Source organism: Dermacentor albipictus, chromosome 6, assembly GCF_038994185.2.
Source record: "Dermacentor albipictus isolate Rhodes 1998 colony chromosome 6, USDA_Dalb.pri_finalv2, whole genome shotgun sequence".
In the NCBI taxonomy this organism is placed as follows: Eukaryota; Metazoa; Arthropoda; class Arachnida; order Ixodida; family Ixodidae; genus Dermacentor; species Dermacentor albipictus.
The window spans coordinates 69,902,195-69,924,300 of NC_091826.1; the positions used below are offsets into that span (position 1 = coordinate 69,902,195).

The 22,106-nt window shown below is 40.7% G+C and overlaps 1 protein-coding gene across 6 annotated transcripts; it reads right to left on the reverse strand.

The window, feature by feature from the left end:
* Positions 1 to 1,462: 1,462 nt before the first annotated feature.
* Positions 1,463 to 18,418, reverse strand: LOC135910463 (zinc finger protein 69 homolog). 6 transcript variants are annotated; one of them, XM_070540811.1, is made up of 4 exons: positions 18,033 to 18,418; positions 8,037 to 9,195; positions 6,077 to 6,512; positions 1,463 to 2,025 (listed from the first exon to the last, which is right to left on the reverse strand). In XM_070540811.1, exons 2-4 carry the CDS (start codon positions 8,086 to 8,088, stop codon positions 1,722 to 1,724), a joined length of 792 nt encoding a protein of 263 aa, XP_070396912.1. In that variant the 5' UTR covers positions 8,089 to 9,195; positions 18,033 to 18,418; the 3' UTR covers positions 1,463 to 1,721. The 6 variants fall into 6 exon arrangements, with proteins under 6 accessions (XP_070396912.1, XP_070396911.1, XP_070396916.1 ...); XM_070540810.1 differs by having other exon boundaries at positions 17,653 to 18,418; XM_070540815.1 differs by having other exon boundaries at positions 9,112 to 9,195; positions 18,033 to 18,416.
* Between the last annotated feature and the right edge of the window lie 3,688 nt (positions 18,419 to 22,106).

The following is a 22,106-nucleotide window of genomic DNA, read 5'->3' on the forward strand; positions in this document are numbered from 1 at the left end:
ATATATATATATATATATATATATATATATATATATATATATATATGTGTGTGTGTGTATATATGTGTATATATATATATACACAGACATTTTTACTCACGAATAACTCCGTCAACGCAGACACCGGTTTTTCTGCAACATGGACCCTTAACGCTGTTGCATTAAATATTTTGCAATGCGTTTTTTCCACAAATATGCACAAATTTTTATGCATATGCATTTGCTGCTACATTATATAGATCGATAATAAGAAATTTGTGAATGTATCAGCGTATCTTAAGACACAAACGGAAAGTATCGTATCGGATACAGTAATTGCTGCAGTATCTTGTATCTATATCTCAAATACTTACTGCCAGAGTAGCTTGTATTGTATCATAACATAATTGCAAAGTATCTTTGCCCAGCCCTGGCTATAATAGCATGTTGCGATGTTCCTGTCTGGTTTCCCAGCGTTTCACGTCTCTTGAGTGTGGGTGAACGTGGGCGTGCTTTGTGTGCCTCGTGCCAGAATTACAAGTGGATGCAGGAGTCACTTTTAATTTGACAACAAGTTGTCTTTATTTACAAGGAATGTTTTGAATGCAGAAAGACATGCAAATTATAAAGACAATCATTTTCTTTCCTTTTGTTTTCGCAGCTGCAAAGTGAGGAAATGAAAGATGTAACGATGCAATGACTGAGGACTTCATTAATAAGAAACTGCAATGCCAAGTTGCCTGCATAAACTTAATAATGCCTGGTCTACAATAACCCTAACCCCAGAGAGATTTATAAATTTGTTACATTGAAAATTTTGGTGGACTGAGGTACATATCGAGGTTAATCAATATTGTCCAAGTGATAGTCAATGCCCTCAAAACAATTTAGCTGTCAAAAAAAAAAACCCAGCCCACTCAAAAAATTAACTGCAATATAAAAATAAACATTTTTAGATTTCTTTCATTTTTGAAATATCAGAAAAAGAAATGCTTGTAGACTTGATACCTTGGTAAGCAGTACCTTGATGAAGCTACCACTTAATACAATGCAACCGCTTTTAAACTTGCAACTATGTTTATCAACTAAAACAAGGCTTCTTAGATATCGATGTCTTTATCCTGTATAAGCAAAAAAATTGGTACTGAAAGCTTTTAATTTTTTTAGTCCTCATTTACAACTACAGAAAATACGAGTACACATAATATGTGTGTAAGTACAAGGGTTGTTCTGTGGGAAGATTGCAAGTGCATGGAAACTCAGGGCCCAATTACAGAATCGCTTACCAATACACAATGCTACAGAACACAGCTGAACCACATCGTCACAGCCATCGACAACTAGGTCTATGTACAGTGAAAGACAGCAAACTCATGTCTGTTCCAAAGAACATAGTTATTATGCCATTCGATAGAAAACCTTCTCACTTAAACACCAGTAGAAAGGTGATTAAGGTTTAAGACAACCATAATACCTACAACACTGACACTAGGTGACTTACTTTACTGGTCTGTATACAAAGATTTAAGCACTTAATCTTTCTGAGCAAGGACGTTATGAGAATCATACCACAATAAGGAAAAACACAAGGCTAATGCTTGACTGCAGACTCTATCTACACACTCCTAGCCAAGCACAGCCCCGTGATGCTTTTGCGCACATCCATGTCTCACTGACATCCAGCAGTAAGGTCATGTCACAGCCAGACAGGGACAGAACAGTACCCGGACAGTCACACGTAGTTAATGGCCCATTCGATGTCTGTGCACATTCAAGTGGGATCGCTGGACAAACTTCTCGTCACAGATACGACAGGTGAAGGGGCGCTCTCCCGTGTGGATCCTCTCGTGCTCCACGAGATAGCCCCGGTGGATGAAGGCCTTTGGGCAGTAGGGGCACTGGTGTTTTCGGAGGCCCTGGTGGGTCTTGCTGTGTCTAGCCAGTGACTCCCTGTGCATAAATGTGGCCTTGCACTGGCTGCATGTATAATGCACCTCCTTGGTGTGGGTCCTTAAGTGCTTTGACAGTTGGTGCTGCAGGGGAAACCTGAAGGGTCGGGAAAGAAAGGTGAGTGAAGTGCAGCTGCAGCACAAGAAGAATTTAAAGGGCCCCTGCAACATTCTCGAGACTAGTTTGTACCTACACACACTCGCTACCTAAAGCTAGACATTTGATGCATTCCAAAATATTGTTGACGTTGGCTTTTAAAAGAGGCACAACAAAGAGATCGAACAAGTTTGGCTACAGGCAGCAACAACCTGAGAATGCAGTGGCAAATACTACTGCATTAACTCAACCTTAACCTGCACTTCTTTTCCCTGTAAAATGTACTTAAAGTGAGATGTGTGCAGAGTATAAAGCTAAAGCTGTGATAGTGACAAGCTGGCACCGATAGCATAAAAAATTAATGTAATTCAATACAATTCACATGTCACTGCTGGTGTGTGCTCTGTGATAGCCATGAACTCACTCCATAAGTTCCTTAGGCTGCCATGATCTGCAAGGCATTTGAAAAATACAATTGAGATTGCCAATGGTACTTAGATGAAACTACAAACTCTACTGATATATATATGACTTTTTGCCCGCTGATCGTCCACCTATCCCACATCAGAAGCACCTCATTTGGCTTTACTGAAGGGCCTGATGAGCTGGCACGATAATTATGGTTTGTTCTTGAACAAAAATGATTTCGAAAACAATAATGTCATGACATCTGATTAGATGCAACTGCAACGCAGCTTCAAAGGCTCACGAAATGGCATTAACCTCGCTGTTGTTGCAGTTTATCATACCAGCTCCAACCAGCATTTTACCAGCTCAACATGCTAGTCAGAGTGGGGGATGTAATTTTAGTTCATTCTGCCCTAGATGTAATCGAATACCCCCATCACACGGGAAGATATAATGTAATTTGCAGATAATGGCAATTGCAATGTGTCAAAGACTTGAAGGCACAGAAAAAATTATAGTGCTAAGCAAAATGTTCTTAATTATACGTGCTTTATAAAACAATTATTTTTAACATGACAGTATTCATCTGCAAACCTCATAATATGTTTCGTACTTGCGTTGACTGCACTTACGATGTGGTGCTAAACATTGTCAACAACGTTCTTGACAATGTTGCTGGGAAGAAGAGTGCGTACTTAAACTTTTACAATCAAATCAGTCTATTGTATTGTTCCCCCTAAAAAAAAATGAAACATCTAAAAATGAAAGCATACTCATTGCTACAATCAAGTGTTTACCTTTATAATATTATTTGTTTGTGGCCACTCTTTGGCAAGACTACTCAACTGATGCAGAAACACATTTGAATGAGTTCAGCAAACTTATTAGTTTGCAAAAGTAGCCTTTCCTCTAATGGCATTACATATCTCTGAGCAGCAGCCCACTAATGCCTTGAAATGCAAATGTCACTAAATACAAATGACATTAACTCGTGCGACAGGAGCATAACTTGAGCTTTCTTGTGGAAAAAAAAAAATGTCGCAGGCCTGCACGGTGCACGCAGCGCAGTGACAGCTTAAGCTGGAGGAGTGGCTTCAAAGGAGCTCCATTTTCGGCAGCACGCACTAGTGGGTCCTTGTGGTGAAGTCTCTTCACATTGTTTTCATGAGGACAATCTGAACTGTGCGCCCAGCATCAATGGCAAGCTGCATCTTGTGCTTCTCTCTGCATAGCAGTCTGCTGAGCCCGACATTGCCTGGTTGCCTGATTCACTTCTTCAGCAGCGATTCGTACCTTGCGAGCAGGCACCATAATGTGTACCGAAGAGTAAACACGCCTATCCAGACTACGCGGTGTACACGTTATCTCCCTTGACCCGTGTCACAATAAAATGCTGTTGATGATGATGATTTATTGTCATCTCCTTCGAAATGGGGCGGTGACAAACAGTCACCTAGCCAGCTTGAGTTAACCGGGTCCAGCTGCATGCATCAGGCAACTGCTACATACAACTGCAACATGTCGGGACACCTGATGGTATACAGTGCAACTGCAATGCAAAGTTTGCACATATCAACGCTACGTGGCGTGCATGCACATCCCGTGACAAATTGCACAATACAATGCTAATGATGATGATTTATTTACTGGCACTCATTTTGAAATGGGAAAGAGACAGAGTCCCTCAACCTGCTTTATTTAAAAGTTACTATTTATTTATTAGATAAAACATTAGTAAGGTCTAAACTAGAGTACGCTTCACCAACTTGGGATCCCTCTACAACACAGCTAACATACTTACTTGAAGCCATTCGGAGTCGCTCTGCATGTTTCATTGTATGCAATTATTCCCACAGTGCCAGTGTACCCACCATCAAAACTAACATTAATCTGCCAGACCTATCATCAAGAAGGAAAGTCGCCCTGTTATCACTCTTTCATAAAATGTACTATACTAAACCAGAATTAAAAAATGACCTTGTTACATCACCCCCTCATATTTCATCGCGAATCGACCACAACATCAAGATACAAGTACCAAGTTGCCGCACAAACCTTACCTCAATTTATTTCTGCCCAAAACAGCATCCGAACCTCCCAACCTAGGTCGCCAGCAATCCGGTTCATTCATCCTTTCAGACTGCTACATCTATATTGTATAATGATTCACCACTCCTCTCTGCAGGCACTGAGAGTATTTTAAATAAATAAATAAATAAATAAATAAATAAACAAACAAACAAATAAATAAATAAATAAATAAATAAATAAATAAATAAAGTGTGCTATACATGCTTTTCATTCTAGCATATTTGTATACATTTCCTTAATCTTTGTTTTTCTTCCTCAAACCTTTTCTATCTACCTCGTACGCCTACCTGTGTGCGAAAACTTTTATTGTCCGTAAGGGGTGACACCGGAGCTCCGGTACCGCTCGTAGGCGTCCAGGGAGCTCGATGTCAACCTAAGGGGCAGGGGCTAGTAGACGAAACGGTTTGCCGCTTCTTCTACTAGGAGATGACCGCCATGTAGCATCAATATGTGCACACTTCGTGTTGCATAGTTGCAGTACACGCATATGTGCATAGTTGCAGTACACGAATGCGGTTTGTCACTTTGTCTACTGCAACTACGCAATTGCAACGTACTTGAATTTGAATATATCTTTATTTCCAACAGATTGGGGGAGACAGGGAAGAAAAGCTGCAAGTGCAGCTTGAAAAAACACCTGGCCCCCTATGACCACAAGACATGGGCAGCACGGAGCTGCCGCGTGTTTTTAACAATACAAATATACACAGTTTTACAAGAATGCATGAGTAGTTGCGCGTAATGAAGTTACAAAACATTTCACATATGACAGATGAAAAAAAAAACATATACACACATATCTATGTAATATAAATGTGAACAAAAGCTGTAAACTCATCTAATCTGCACTTCTGAAATAGCTGACCATATAAGCATGAATATTAGTCCTGCTGATTTAGTTGAGAAAATTCTGATGGGGTAAGGGCACATATATCAATGCCAGATTTGTTGTAAGCATTTAAAAGCCTTGGTAAGTTGTTTTTTAGCATTTGTGAGCTGTAATTAGTTCTAAAAAGGCGCACAGTCTAGGGTTCTGTGTTTCTTGTGAAACGTGAGGGGACACGTTCTTCTAAACATGATAATTTAACAAGGGATAGATCACTTTTCCTGTTCATGTAATAAAACATGAACAGGAAAACGGTAACTGCAACACGAAGTGTGCACATATCGATGCTACATGCTACGATGCGGCAGATAACATTGCCCATAATGAATGAGCCCATAACAGCTTACTCTGTAAAAAGTTGCATTAAGCGCATACAAGATTTCAATCCTATATTTCACAGGTGATTAACAAAAATTGTGGTGGTTTACGCAGAGTCTGAGTGCTACTATAGCACCCTTTGCAAACAAACAAACAAAGAAGAAGGATATTTTGGAGTGCTTGCACTTCTAAATTTCTCAATTGAACATCCACACATTAACTCTCGTGGTGTGCTTTAGTGTGTGATGCATTGGGGTTTCCATTTCCTAACCTGGTGACTTGGTTATAACACGAGTTCACTGCATGCGTCAGTGCTTCTCTACAGAGAAATGGCAAAGGCAGACTCACACCATGGGGCACATCTCGCAGTGGTACGCAGGCTTGCCATAGTGGCTCTGTACATGTTGCCAAAGCTGTGCCTTGTCGCCGTAGGTCTCTGGGCATCCGACACAGCGGTACTCCTGTTTGTTGAAGTGCCTGGTGTTCTCGTGCTCCGCCACGTCTTCTGCGCGCGCGAAGGCTGCGCCACAATTGGCACACAAGAACGGCAGCTCCTTGGCGTGTGTGACGGAGTGTTGAAGCAGGTGTAGGCGCGTGTTAAAGATCAGCCGACAGATCTTGCACTGGTGTTGGTGATCTACCTCAAAGCATTTGTTTCTGTAGTTGCCTGTTGTGTGCACTTGCAAAACAGGACTTTCCACAACTGCAACACCTTCAATGTCACCTTGAGGGTCTGGTGGTTCAATTTTAGTGATGATGTCTGTGAACATAAGCTGTCCAGGCCCTGCAAAAAAAAGCAGAATGATAGAAATGTCAAAAGCCAGCTCAGTTTATGAAGGCTGCAGGTATATCCTGTGGCATTCGTAGTGACAGTGAGAAAAACAGTTAGCAATAAACTCAGCACACAATGAAAGGTAACAAAAAAATTTTTTTTTTAAGCTCCAAAAACATTTTTTTTTAAGCTCCAAAATGGAAGTTGAAACACAATCAAATTTTAAAATGGTACTTGCAGAACAATTCTCAGAGCTGCTTATATTTATACATGACATCAAGCATTAATTAACATGATGCACTTGCAGTCAACAGCATATATGCATAGCTGATAAGACCTTGGAGGATGTCAATAGCTACCCTATTAATCCTTTAACTACCAAGTGTAAAATGTACTCGTCCTAACAGTTTGTACGAATATTGCCAAAGTTGAGCAGCACTTGTCCAAGCCCCAGCTTCTGCACTTCTTGCCAAGGACCTGCCACGCTCGTCAACTCAACTCTCACCATGCATTTGCGTTTTGGTAGTGAACATACCCTTCGATGCTTTCAAATTGCTTAGCTATCTGTTCAGAGAATTACATTCAAGCCTTACACTTTAGTTGTAAAAACTTGTTCTTGAAACCAGGTGTCTTTCATTAACATTTCGGCATTTTAAATGAATACCACATAGTAGGTAAACTGTATGTGTATAATATTTTTCATATCAGGATATGATGTTCAAGAATTTGCAAAAATGAAAAAAATTGGGGAAATTTTGTACACTTTGAAACAAAAGAAATTCGGAGTTAAAGGTTAATCTCTTCAAAGATTTAGCAACTTGTGATTTTTATGCACTGAAGAACCAGCAACTGTAAATAGCAAATGAGGGCAGCATGACACAAGAAACATTCTCCCGTTGCTCCCTTTCCTCAGGATAGACAGGACAGGCCGTGGAGGAGTAACCCATTGCTTTCAAAGGGAATATCCTCACATGAGGTGATATCAGCCCAACAGTTCGTTCCTACAGCTTTCCAGAAACGTACACCATGTTTTCATACTTAAAATCTTGCAAGAGATTGCTATGATTCTACATGTGCGTAATCTCACAAACTCTGCACACTGCAGCAAAGAGCTACAGGCCATGCCAATAAACCTGGAATGGGTGCTAAAATACACCTCACTAATTTCTTGCAGTACCACGAAATCTACAGCTCCCATCGGTCCAGCAGGAAAGAGAACTCCAAGAAGGGCTTGTGAACGGTTGACCTCTCAAACCCCCACCAACACCAGATGAACGAAATGATACAGATGGATTAATAGTGCACAATCAGCAAGCCGTCCTTTCCCTGAAACACGAAGCCAGTTCGGCAGACATAGCTCGTAGCTCTTGCTGCACTGAATGCAGTTAGTGAGATAGCACACATTTGGAGAAGTGCAAAATATTGGACCGCAAGGAAGAGAATACAGACTGGATGAGCATCTGCCCCATTTGTATTTTCTTCCTTGCAACCTTGCATTTTGTGTTGACCTTTTTGAAATATGATTCACGAGCTGACCCAAAGGAGCGCTCTTGACCACAGGTCCGTTGTGCGCAATCAACCATCCCATGTGCAAAGCTGGCTAAATGGACAGATAATGAAAGGGCTGGTTGAGTACAACAACTGAGTCCTTTCTTCGACATATGCACTTCATTCTTGTTCTATGTTGGTTAAAAAATGCAATCATTCCCGACGCTCTGCACTAGTTGATCAGAAGAAAATACAGGTGTTCCTTATGCAGAAGTTCACAAAAGCAGCACTAGTGGCTGGTCTTGTATTGTTTTTTTTCATGATTGTGTCTTCACTAGGACTTAAATAAGTAGCAGTTACACAACACGGCATTCTGCATACAATCAAAACACAAAGTAGGCGTCAAAATATAGAGGAATGCACAAACAAGAAAATGAAAAGCAATTAACAGAACCAGGATAGGCATGTAAGCAACTGTGTTTCAATGACATTATACAATAGTAGCAGCGGTCTCATCTTTTTTACTGTTTGCAAGAGACTGCAAGGACCCTCAACACAGTCACATTCTATTATTTCAATGCCCATTCCTTTGAACTAAACTATGTTACTTGCATTTTTAAAATTAAACAGAGAACAATTTAAAACAATTTTGCAAGTCCCACTGACACTGAATCAATACAAGGCCACACAATACATGGGATTGTGTAGCAAACAGTGGTCAAACATGAAGCATTTTGCATGTTCAGCCTTTGTGAACAGTATACAGTCTACGTATCTTCACGGCACTCTTGACACTCCAGACCATTGGATGGCGAGTACGAGTACTTCTGGACGAGTAGGAATATTTTTGTCGACGTATGTGTTCTCGTTCATGACCATGTCCACCTGATGTGAAAAGGCAACACCACAATTGTTGCACCAGAACGACAACTTCTGCAAGCGCTCAACGGAATGCTGAAGCCAATGGCATGGTCCCAAGAAGATGCCATGGCAAAGCTTGCACTGGTGCAGGTGATCACCCCTCGCCGAGGATTCCGTTCCACTTAGTCACATGTGAGGCAGTGCTTCCCGAACTTACAATCTTGTTGCTGTTCACATCTGCAGGCTCGTCCTTAATAATCACCTCTGCAATATGATGCAAGATAATGTTTTCCATAATTGTGTTGAACTCTTCGATGTCTTCATCTGGAGACTTCTTCAGCAGTGCCTGCAAATGTTGAGTTTCCAAGCCTTGTAAAATCAATAAAATATCAACAAACGTGTGCATGGAGCAAGTGTTAACCAATGTTTTATGCTCTTTTGGTTGGGTTGGGTGAGCACGATCGCACACTAAAGTCATAACCATCACTCAAAAGTAACTATTTCCCTTCCGCTTTTCCACCAGAATTTGGGAAGTGTGGCTGAAGCAGTTGCAGTCTATGTAGAAGTTTGCCATAGCATTTCAAACGAAGTAATTATCTACGCAAAAAAATATTAGGATTGAAAATAGTACACCCACATACGACGGCAGTCTCATAAGCACTAGTAAGGATTTCGAAGAGCGGTAAGTGGCCATGCTTTCAATCACATGAAATATTTATTAATCTGAATCATGCGAAAGTGAATTTTTTATTGATTGACGGCTTATCTACATACAAGAACAAATGTGCATGAGATTGAGAAAGTGGCTGCCACGATTGAGAATAAAATTGCCTGCTGAAAAAACTGTGACTATCTCACCCAAGGCACAGACTACACATAGTCAAGCCTTGCTATAATGAAACTGCATATGAAACAAAAATAACTGTCTTGTGTCTGCTATTACTTACAAGTTGTAATGTAATAAAAGAAAGCGTCAACCAAGTGTCAACACTGAAGACAAGGTTGACGTACGTGGTGGTTCAAATGATTCGATGATTAAATGCTGATCATATCTTTCTATTCTCCCTCTTTTCCACAGTCTTTCTTCATTAATTTCGTATTTCATTCGTATCATATTTCATGCGCAATTACGCCGACCTTGTCTTTTTCTAGCATTGATGCTTGGTTTACCCTTTCATTCTTTCTGGTAGTGGCTAAATATAGCCAGATGCAAGATAAGCCAAACCCATGTGAAGTCAGCAAAGACCTTGTTTTCAAAAACATGCAAGCTTGACATGCGCAATGAGAGCGTGGGCACGTGGGAAAATGCGAGACATCTGGCATGCCTGTATAGTGCATACTCAGCAGACGGCACCAGTAGTAAAATATTGCATACTCTACAGGTGTTTACAGCTAATTATACTCCCTTGTAATTATGTTCTTAGCCTAAAACTATTGCTGCGTGCTCTCAGCATGGAGAAGTATCATTTGATACTATCTTCATGTTCATATGGCATCTACAAGTTGCCTAACTGACTATGTTTTTGTGCAAGTGGTTACAAGATGGCAAGATTACAGAAAAAAAAAAAGAAAAGAGAAAATGTCGGCACGTAGCTCAGAGCCCTCACACATTAGGGGCACAGGTGGCAACGAAATCCGGCCTGCCCATGGTGAACCGCTATGTGATGTCGAAGCACGCCCTTGTCAATGAGGGTTTTGCAACACGGCATACAATGGGACTGCTCTTTGTTGACATGCATACTCTCGCGCTTCTTTGCAGTTATTGCACGAGAATGGCAAGTCCTGTGAGTGCCCAACAGAGTGTCGAAGCAGGTGTTGCGGTATGTTGAAGAATGCGTGGGTGTTTGCACCCATACGAATCGGCATCTTTGTCTGGGCCCTCGGCGTCAGATTGCACACCCATCACCCTTGAGGCAGTGCTTCCTGTATTTTTGTGCACCTCCTCCCTGCCGGAACGCGAAGGTTTGCTCTTAACGATAACGTCTTTGGTGCACAGCAGCAGTTTCCCTCTCTGTTGCAGACTCTTCACCATAGCTACCTGGAAGCTCTTCCCTAATGATAATAATCCCAGGAGCTTCATGCCCTGCAATATCAAAGAATGAAGATGAATTTGTCTGCACATAAGGGGGATCACATTCTAGTTTTTTATGCTCATAGAGATAGTGTATAAGTATAAACGTTACAATGTAATTTCACAAAATGCCTTAGTTTCAAGACCGGTGATAGTCCTGTTTTCTAATGTGTCTATGTGCCTCCACTTAGACACATTAGAAAACAAGACGTTCCCCATGCCTCCATTTTACATGTTTCAATTCAAGGATGCGAGGGTAGATACTTCTGTTGCATCAATAAGAACCAGTACTACATTTCTGTCCAACTCCTTCATATCTTTTATAAGCAGGTGTCATATTTAAGTTTTCAAGTAATTGTCATTGCGAGCACCTAAATTCTCCTCCAGCGTTCACATCTCTGAGACAGCTATCGGATTTGCCAACTTTAGCTCGAAGAGCCAAGAAGATAGATTCAGAGAAGGCAGGATTGCGCACATACTAAAAACACAAAACAGTAAATGAGATTTAAATGAGAAAAAGGCGTCAATAAAATTTAACAAAAAAAAAACGTGATCAGCACATTACAAGAAAGAGGTGTAAACATAAAAGAAGAAATTGACTTAACCCAAGAGGTTCAAAAAAGATATTTACTCTAAGACCAAATTACACTAATACACATGGGAAACCATGAAGTTTATTAAGCAAAGGTGAAGGTCTCTCTCAACCTGTGTCCAAGTTTGAGTCACCTGTGATGCACCCCATCGAGTTCAGCTTAAGTGTGTACCAGCATTTCAATGAAATCTTGGAGGCACAGTGTCCAATCCTCAAGTTTGACTTCACCACACTGAATCTGTATTTAGCAAACAGTGACTATGAAAACAGTGGAAACAGCAAACAGTGAAGTGAAAGAAAATAAATTCTCCTTATTAAGTGAGCAGCAAAACAAGCTTCAACCTGAAATTAAACTGAATACAACCATGATGTTCATATAGCCTGCAAAAAACAATAAAAAGGTTCAAGGACACGCAACACACATGCACAAAGAATAAAAAAGACATTCGCAAAATGCCGAATGCGAATGCAATCAAAGGATTGCGGTAACATCACCCCTCTTCTATACAGGATGTCTCGGATAACCTTAGCCAGAGTTTAAAATACACAAATGTCACATAGCTGGATAGAAAAAAGGTAATGTTGCTTGGCATCGCTTGGAGATATTAAAATTATATTTTTTCATTCTGGCTAATTCGATAATTAGTATTAATTAATTATTTGTCAAATATTACAATTAGATTAATAGTGCCAATGAGAAAATTGTAGAGCGACATGAAAAACTCCCGATACAAGCTCTCTCTTTGCTCAATATATGCTACATATAGGTGTTTTTCCGAGCATGAAAGAAGCGCACAAATTAACGCGAAATTGCTGGGCGACTAGCCACTCGAGGCACTTTGTGTGTATTTGCGGGCTTCTTTCACACTCGGAGAAACACTTTATGTAGCATGCATTGAGGAACAGAAAGCTGTATCGAGAGTTTTATATGTTGCTCAAAAATTTTTTCCTTGACAATATTGATCTAACCAGAATATATGAGAAGTTGATTAATATACAATGCTAATTATCTAATTCGAAAAAATGCACAAGGTAAACTTAGCATCTCCAAGCGACGGCAAACAACATTACCTTGGTTCTGTCCAGCTACATGGCATTCACATACATGTATCTTTGAACTCTTGCTGAAGTTGGCTGGGACACCCTGCATAACACACAATACAATCATTAACACTTATGTGAAGAAAGACCATACAGGTACACCGCCCAACTCAAACTATCATGACATTTTGGTGAGTCTTCCTTGATGCAAGAGAATTCACAGAAATTCATGATGATCCTGTTATTATTTTGCTTGGCTATTTTGTTTCAGTTTAGTTAAATATGGTCCTCATTTACAGTCAAACACCAATATATTTCGCTGTCAGGGATAAGCTAAACAACGAAAAGCAGGCCATGGCCGCATCAGACAAGCACCTGATACCAACAATCTTGCAGTGCAAAGAACACTCAGTGTACCTAAAAATTAAATTATGGGGTTTTACGTGCCAAAACCACTTTCTGATTATGAGGCACGCCGTAGTTGAAGACTAGGGATATTTCGACCACCTGGGGTTCTTTAACGTGCACCTAAATCTAAGTACATGGGTGTTTTCGCAATTCGCCCCCATTGAAATGCGGCCGCCGTGGCCAGGATTCGATTCCGCGACCTCGTGCTCAGCAGCCTAACACCATAGTCACTGAGCAACCACGGCAGGTCTCAGTGTACCTCTGTGAGCACATGTGAGGGTGCACTAAAGGACAGTAAAAAGATAATGGCTATTGAACAAGACAAAAGTGTATCTATGTCTCCTGTCTGGGCAACTATTTAAGAATGCACAGCAATGGGCATTATGAAAAATGTGCACGAGAGTAGAAGCACAATGCTCATCCATCGTGTCTTTGTCATTATGTACTGCAGTTCAGCCCTCCAAGCACTGTGTTTTACTAACGAGCAGCACTGTGGCTAAGTCCACCTTCTTTTCTGGTGTCTTGATTGTCTGCAGACATTTAGCAATGCTTACTGAGGCACATAAGTCTGCCCTTTCATCATTTCTGGATGTTAGCACTTGCGTATAAGAAGATGAAACTATGCATTCCAAAAATTGTTAACTCAGTTATGTGTGCACATCAACTGATTTATGTCTGGGTGGTGCTGAGAATAAGAAACACTAAGAGAAGCATCAATAATTCATTCTGGCAAGCTTTGGTTTTAGACTGAAACAAACGTGCATTTGAGAACATAATGGTGCAGTGAAAAATAAGAAATAAAGGTACAAGCAAGAATGCTTAGTGCTTGAAACTTACATAACATCGAAACAGCTGTGATTCAGTGACAAAACCACATGCATTAATATATTCAATGAACATTCTTGCTTACAACAATCATCAGTGGCTGGAGTGAAAGTTAAGGGAAGATGCTCCTAAAAACAAAAACTTTTTTTTTAATAGTTATACTAGAGACTTGAAAATCCACCCACTTATAGAGCATTACAAGCAGATTTCAAATATGTCATTAGTTTCTGTGTAGCCACTATAGTTCTTGAGCTATGTCCTACACTATAGCAGAATAGAGCGATTTTGGGGCACTTTATTGTGTGATAAATTTTCAGAAAAAGCATCGTGCTGTAGCTTATTTAGCTCTTTATAGACCACTATGTGTTAATATCTATTGAAACAGCATCTACAATTACTGCAACTACGAAAAAAAATAGGACAATTCAACAAATTCTTTTTTTTTTTCATCATCACAAGAAAATAAATTTGTACATTTATAATTGTCTTCTACTAACTTAGGTTGGCATACATACTCTTGAAGATATGAGCAGTGCTGATACCTACTTGAAATTGCAATATCGCCCAGTTGTAGTTGTGAAAGTGCAAGGTTATATTCCAGGGAATCGAGAAAAAAGAAATTAGTTGAAACGCTCTAATCTTTTTGCATAGTTCCATTAATTGTACACGCTGTTCGGTTACATATCGGTACTTTGTGATCTACAAAGAGCTAAACAAACTACAGCACAATGCTTTTTGTGAAAATTTAGTGCATAAAAAAGTGCCCACAAAGATGACTATATTTTGTCACTGTGCACCACATAACTCAAAAACTACAATGGCAACAAACAGTAAGGGCATATTTGAAATCTGTATAGAAAACTCTATAATTTGCTGAAATTTGAAAGCTATTTTACAATAGAAAAAAGGTTGTTTCGAGGAGTGTCTTTCCTTAGACAATACTGAATTACATCCATAGTCAGTAACCGGTGGAAAGTTGTAAATCAAGATTCTGGTTACATTCCTTGCATGTTTTATGTAAAAGCAAGCATGCTCCATACAGTAGCCAACTCACTACTGTTTAAAAATGTCTGAGGCCCCATTAATTGATACATTCACTGGAACGGTCAAAGAGCAATACTAGTGTCACAGGTACATTCTGGTCATGATCGGGGCCGATCCAGATTAAGCTCGACCCAGATATGTGTGCTGCTACATGGTCACTGTCGGATCTCCACCATGTATTTGATCACGATCGCAGGCTGATGTCTGCACCCTCTAGCGCAGTATTCTGAAATTGCTAAAAACAAGAAGTCAAAGGAGCTCAATATAAAATGTTTAAAAATCTTTTTATCAACAATAGAAAGTTGCAAAATTGAACTATACTTTGCAAATGTGCATTTGTAGCCAAGGCATTATGCAGTTCTGAGAGTTGCAGACGATAACTCGATCCAGATAGTTGGACCATGTAGCAGCAACCATAGTTGATCGCGACAGAAAGATTCGATCCCGAGCGGCCCCAATTGCGATCAAAGTGTATGTGTGACTTCGGTATAAGACTGATGTACGTTCCACATGATTTCACTGGTACAACTGTTAGTACATTGTTTACAACTGCAGCAATTTTTCACCTTATTGATAACAAAAAGTGAGCTCGAGCCATTAAGGATATACTATGCACACTGGAAGTGTGTTAATGTTATTAAGAAAGGTGTACACACAATGAGACCGTTCATAACTTATCACACACCACATGTGTAGCTGAAGTTGCTAAAGCATTACCTGTAAATTTTATCCTTGCTGCTATAAATGCTTGTGTATAATTTACAAGCTTCACTTCAATTTACTTTTGCTTGATGCATCGGCATCAGCTCAGTGTTCCATTTTATAAACATTTTGTCTTTTATTACATTACGTGTCAACTTTTTCAATATCAGTATTATTTTTTCACTGTAATAGCATGGAAGTTGCCAGAGACACTATAAAAGATGTGTAAAGGCGCTTTCAATATTTTTAAGCAAAATGTATCATCAACTTGACACGCCAGGAGAAAAGTGCAGGCAAATGTCTTCATATTTGTGCAATTTACAAGTTTGACCACATGGAAGCAGCCGAAGTTAAGCACAAAACCACGTGCATTAGTAACACATTCAAAGCGCATTTTTGCTTCTAACAAGTGTCGGCAAAGCTGAAGTAACCTTTCACTGGATTTCACGCATGTCTTACAATGAAAACTAAACATACTCCCCAGTACAGTTAATTTGCAACAGTTTGAAATTTCTCATGGCTACATACTTAGATGCATTCACTATAACATACTGCACGGTCAGTCAGCAATAACAGCTGCACAAGCATTATGATGGTGTCCTTTGGCCCCACTGTCAGTACCCTGCTTACAACCACAATTTCTCAGCTTATTAACTAGAATAGGTGAGCATTATAAGAAAGACACTATACGACACTAATATTACCAAAATACAAGCATATTTCCAATAATGTAGCCACCAAATGTATCCGTAAGCTTTCTTGCAATTAAAAAACAATATACCCACACACACACACACACTTAGTTTTTTCTGAGTAAAGGCTGGGAACAGTAAGAAAAACTTTCCAAAATCTAAGAACTGAAAATGCTAGAACTTGCCAATGTCGCAATAGCAATGCATGCTGCAGTGCAGAGCTAGGCCTCTAACCACATACGAGGCATTCTTCTATTGCTCTTTTTTTTTCCTTTTTAGAAGAATATGTGGTATTTTTAAAAATCGCCTGTAGTAGACAGAACTATTCTAGTCCCCGAGCTGGATTCCTTGAAGAGGTGGGCATTACTTGCATGAGAAATCGAAATATATCTTAAAACTATATATCTTAAAATATATCTTAAAGAAAATTTCCATAACGAAATTATTAACAAACAAATTTATAGCACATATCGTAATTTACTAACTGTATCCAGTGAGTTTGAAAGGTGCATATACTTGGAACGTATCCTCAGAATGACACCAGTTTCAAGATATTCATTCCCAAAACATGCACCAAAATATGTTGTCGTTGCAGTCATTTTTGTGCTTCTACGTATGAAACAGCCCTTCATTTTTTGAAAAAAGTCAAACAACAATGAAACTTTTACTACATTTGATAGCCCATTCCTTGAAACTAGTGGCATTTTATCTGCTGTCACATCACTAAATTTATTCACAATTTCTAGGAATTGCTTGCAACTAGGGTGTGCGAATATTTAAAACTTTCTAATCACAAATCAAACATTGTCCAATTTAATTTGGTCCTTCAATTGAATAGTCGTTAGAATAGCTTCTCAAATCAAATAGCCACTATTTGAAAATACCAATATTTTTCAAATATGTTGTGAACACTTGATGTCGTCGACTATACACAAGCAACAAAAGAATACTTTTCATCCCATCCACAGCGGACATAACATACTACAGCATGCTGCGTCATTAAATCAGTGGAACTTTTCTGGCTAAACATGATCATTTGCAATAAAGTATTGCTTAGACAGGGCATTCCGCAATGCATACTTTTGGAACTGTTTATACATGCAGCATCTGCATCCTCTCTTCTGATTAAATCATAATATATTTGATTGGAGTATATATTATACAATAGTGGCACCATCTACTACTGTTTGAACTAGAGAAAAATGAATATTTCTTTCTCTATGCCATCTCTGCAGATGACACACATGTATGGTCATGACTAGTATACTCAAGATATTAATTATAGCACAAGTTTACCTTTAGAATCTGATAATGCATGACTGCGTATTCATTCTTCTGAGAGCCCCTCGAGTTTGTGCACAATCTGCTTTCTTGTTCCTAATGCTCCCTTTGCATTTCTAACAAAGCATGCTTTATAAATGTACTTACGTAACGCCGATAACGGGAGCATATTTCCGCAAACATGGGATACATAGCTGGCTTACAAAGCTTCGGTATCTTTTATCGCCACTAAGAAAGAGCAACGTAAAAGCCGTGGCTCGATCAGCAATGATCGGGCGCACTGTTGCTACACTTTAGCGAAGTTGTGCACAAAACGTGGCAGCAAAAAAGCGGTAGCCCGAGTCTCTTGGCTCACTTTTCAAGGCGCTGTGCAGCACAGCCGACACCTTTCTCGATGCGCTTAGCTCGACAAGCGCTTGCCTGTTTTTTTTGTAATATTACACACGGATTATGGGCAAAGAATGCGTTAGTTTCAAGATTAGACCGTTCGGAGCGACAGAGGACGTGTTACACGCTCCATGGTGCACCTTTGGACTCCCGCGCAGCGTACAGGCACTGGGATTTCGGGGAGTTTCAGCGGTAACAAGCGACGCCACAAGGTGCACAAGTGGGCCCGCACTTTCACTTTCGGCACGTTCGGCAAAGAAGACGCAACAGCTGTTCCCCGGTTCACAACACAGAACATCTGACAAGATGCAAGATGAAAACTGCGCTCAAACGTCTCAAGCACCAAACACCATAAGCTAAACACAGATAAAAGTGATGACAATGTCAGTGGCACTTCGGGTTACGCTTCCCGCAGGCGCGTCCCCACACACATTTTCTCCACGGAGGAAGGAAAAAGAGGAGCATGGATAGGAGGGAGTGGAGCATGGAGTGGAGGGTGCATTACATGGGCATTACCACTGGCGTTACGTCACACAGCCAACGTTGGCAAGGGCAAGCCAGCGCCTCTGGGCAAGCAAACACTCCGTGAAGCCACAGTGGTGGCCCAACACGTGACCTCTTGCGTCGAGACATTGGTCGAGATCACGGAGCAAAATCAAGATTTGTCGAGACGTTTGGTTAACTGTAGCTTTAATTTGGTGCGCGCTCGGCTTCCGAGAGAAATATTCAGAAATACTACACTCTATTTTTATACAGAGAAACTCTATGGCCTCCATGATGGGTTCCGACTAGAGGTGTGTGCCGAGATGGTGCCGAGGCGTCGGCGCGCCGACGCCTCGGCACACACCTCTAGTCGGTACCCATCATGGAGGCCATAGAGTTTCTCTGTATAAAAATAGAGTGTACCATGTGGCTAGAAGGGCCATACCAAAGATGTTTCGTGTCGGCGAGGTCGGTGCATAATTTAAATATGTATAAATATTTCTTTTTTTAAGCCAATCCAGCTCCGTTTGAGATTTTATGTTGTCTTGTTTAATTCCTTTGCATGTCTCAAGCATAGAATCATGTCAAGCAGGGCCGCAATGAATAATACAGTATGAACAAAAGTAACCTTATTCTCCACGCGTCTGCGCACGCATGTCGTCACAAGTCAGCGCAACGTGGGATTCCGGAACTTCTCCTCCAAAAACATAATATGGCGCAACGAGAAGAGACAGCGGCCTCGGAACGTCGGAATCACTGCTTGAGGGTAGTGGTCACTGTAGTTGCGGGCAGAATAGGCGATATGTCTGAAAGCGGCGTAAACGCGAGAGATTCACTTGTAGCATGATAGAAATTGCTGGCCTCGATTTGCTTTAAATGGCCCCTCACCAGGTCTGACCATTTTGAGCTGACAAGCGCAGAGCACACGTTGTTCGATAATAATCGTGTCTGCAGAGTATTACATCGCTACGCGCCGCGGAAAGATCTGAGATTTCAATCCGAACGCCGTTTCCCTCTTCACTCGCGGCTGCCGCGTTTCAAGCCGGACGGTGACGTAATCGTGCCCCTGCGCTTACGTAATCGTGTCCGCAGTATGACGTCACTCGTGATGACACGTGACTTCGAGAATTATTTAAGACAACATCTGTTATATGTGCGATCTGTTGCTTGAATTGACGAATTGAAGTTTAGAGAAATAATAAAACACACAAACGGAATGCCTGAGTGTTTTTTGTTTGACTTCGCACCGAAGCAAGAGAGATGTTCTTCCGCTTCGTCTGCTTGCTCCCACGGTCGTGCGGTCACGTGCGCAGGTAATGAAACTATGCCATTTTCTACCGTGTTCCAGCGCGTTATCACGCTTTGCAATCCGCTTGTTCTGCCTCTATTCGTGTAGCACCCAATTATACCGCTAGTCATGTTTCTTTGTGCACAGCGCGCAAAATCATGCGCTGCGCGAGCGAGACAACTAAAGTCCCTTGATCGTTTGAAAGTATCGCCACTCTTTGAACTCTGCCACCGCCGCGCGACCTCCTCACCTCCTCCTCGCCCCTTGCGCATGTGCTTAATATCCTGCGGTTCATCCATCACCTGGCACGTCGCCATCTGTTGTTATTCAGTCGGAAACGTGGCACTATAGATTCTGCTTCCCGCTGTGAACAATTGTGCGCGAAGATACAGCCTCTCGATCGCGGTTTTCGCGATTGTTAGGATCCGCTGCCTGTTTTACTGAAAATTGAAATACGGCTTGTAGAAGCTCTATTGTTTCTAGCTTACGTCAATCTGTGCGTTAGTCAAATACAATGAATGCAAGCCCTGAAAAAATTAGTGGCAATTATACCCGTGGTATAGCAGGTGATGAACGCTAGCCAGTCCACATTGCGTTTAAGTTTTAAGGTAGATGCCTGTTTCAAGGTGGCGTTGCGAACAGAAAATATCACGTTACCCAAGGAACGCCAGAGGCGACCCAAAGCATGTCCCCCCTGCATAAGAGAATGATTATCCAATTATCCAAGTTAACTAATGAGTCATTAATTGAATTAAGGTGAATTAGGGAGGATTAAAGTCGATTACAGTGTATTAAGGAGGATTAAGATGCATGAAAAAGGATTAAGGTTATGAAGGGGGATTAAGGAGGATTAAGTCGGATCAGGGTGGATTAAGGTGAATTAGGGTTGATGAAATATTAAGAACGATGGGAGTAGATTATTTAACAGGGATAGGCGGGCTAGTTGGTGGTCGATATTGGAATGCATCATGTAACCGCGCAAACAGACAAAGAAGGAAACACACGGGACAGGCGCGGAGGGCGTAGATTAGAGTGCATGAATAAAGGTTAGGGAGTAATAAGGGCGACTGGGGTTGCTAAAGGAGGATTAAGACCGGTTAGGATGGATCAGGGTAGATTAAGGTGGATTAGGGTATATTAAGTAAGATTAAGGTGGAATAAGCTGCATGAATAAGGATTAAGGTGTATGAAAGAGGATTAAGGTGGATTAGGGGGAATTAAGGTGAATTAGGCTTGAAGATATGTTAAGATCGATTAGGGTGGATTAGAGTGGATTAGGGGGAATTAAGGTGAATAAGACTTGAAGGTGCGTTAAGACTGATTAGGGTGGATTAGGGTGTATTGAGGAATATTAAGGTACATGATCAAGGATTAGGGTGGATGAGGGGGATTAAGGTTTTAAAACCTACTGTTATAAACCTTATTCCATGCTAATCCATCACCCACCTTAATCGGCCTTAATCCATCTTATTTCACCATAATCAACCTTCATCGGCATTAATCCCTGCTAATTCTTCCTAATGCATCTTAATCCTTCTGAATCCACCCTGATCCTCTTTCATTCACTTTAATACACCTATAATACACAATAATCCTTCTTCATTCGCGCTAATCAGCCTTCATCCACGCTAACCTACCCTAATCCTCTTTAATGCACCTTAACCCTCCTTAATCCACCATAATACTCCGTCATTCCCTCTAATTCAGTTCAGTTCAGATTTATTACCTTAAAGGCCCTTTTTTGGGGGCATTACATAAGGGGTGGGTTTTTATTTATGTAATGAACAAGCAAGGAAGATTAATCCACCCTAATCTTCCTTAATGACCTTAATCATCCCTAATTTACCCGAAATCTTCTTCATTCACTTTAATCTTCCCTAATCGACCATAACCTCCATAATGCACCTAAATCCACTTCATTCACTAATACACCTTCATCGACTTTAATCCACCTTAATTAATTATTCTTAATACCTTAATCTTCATTAATACACCTGAATTAATCTTGATCCAATCACTAATGAAACATTACTTAACTTTGCTAATCAGTGATCATCTCATTACACGGCTTCACATGCTTTGGTTTGCTTCCGGCCTGCCTTCGCTCACATGATATTTTCTGTAGCTCGCGGGCATCGGTGCGCACACACACACACACACGATTGTGACTACGACGCAACAGCAAGGCTCTGCATATTCGTGGAGAAACGAATATACAAACACACTCGACATAGACGCTTTTAGATATGGGTCCAATCTTTTTCATATGTCGGCCGAAGAGCAAAAAACTCACAAAATGTTTTTTGTATTTGTCTCACTTTCAACACCTCTGTATTTGGTCCTCTCAGCCCTTAGTATTATACCAACGGCTACTACTAGCCCTTGGTATAATTAGGTACCTTACGGCACATATTGCAATTTACGAATTGCATCCGGTGAACTT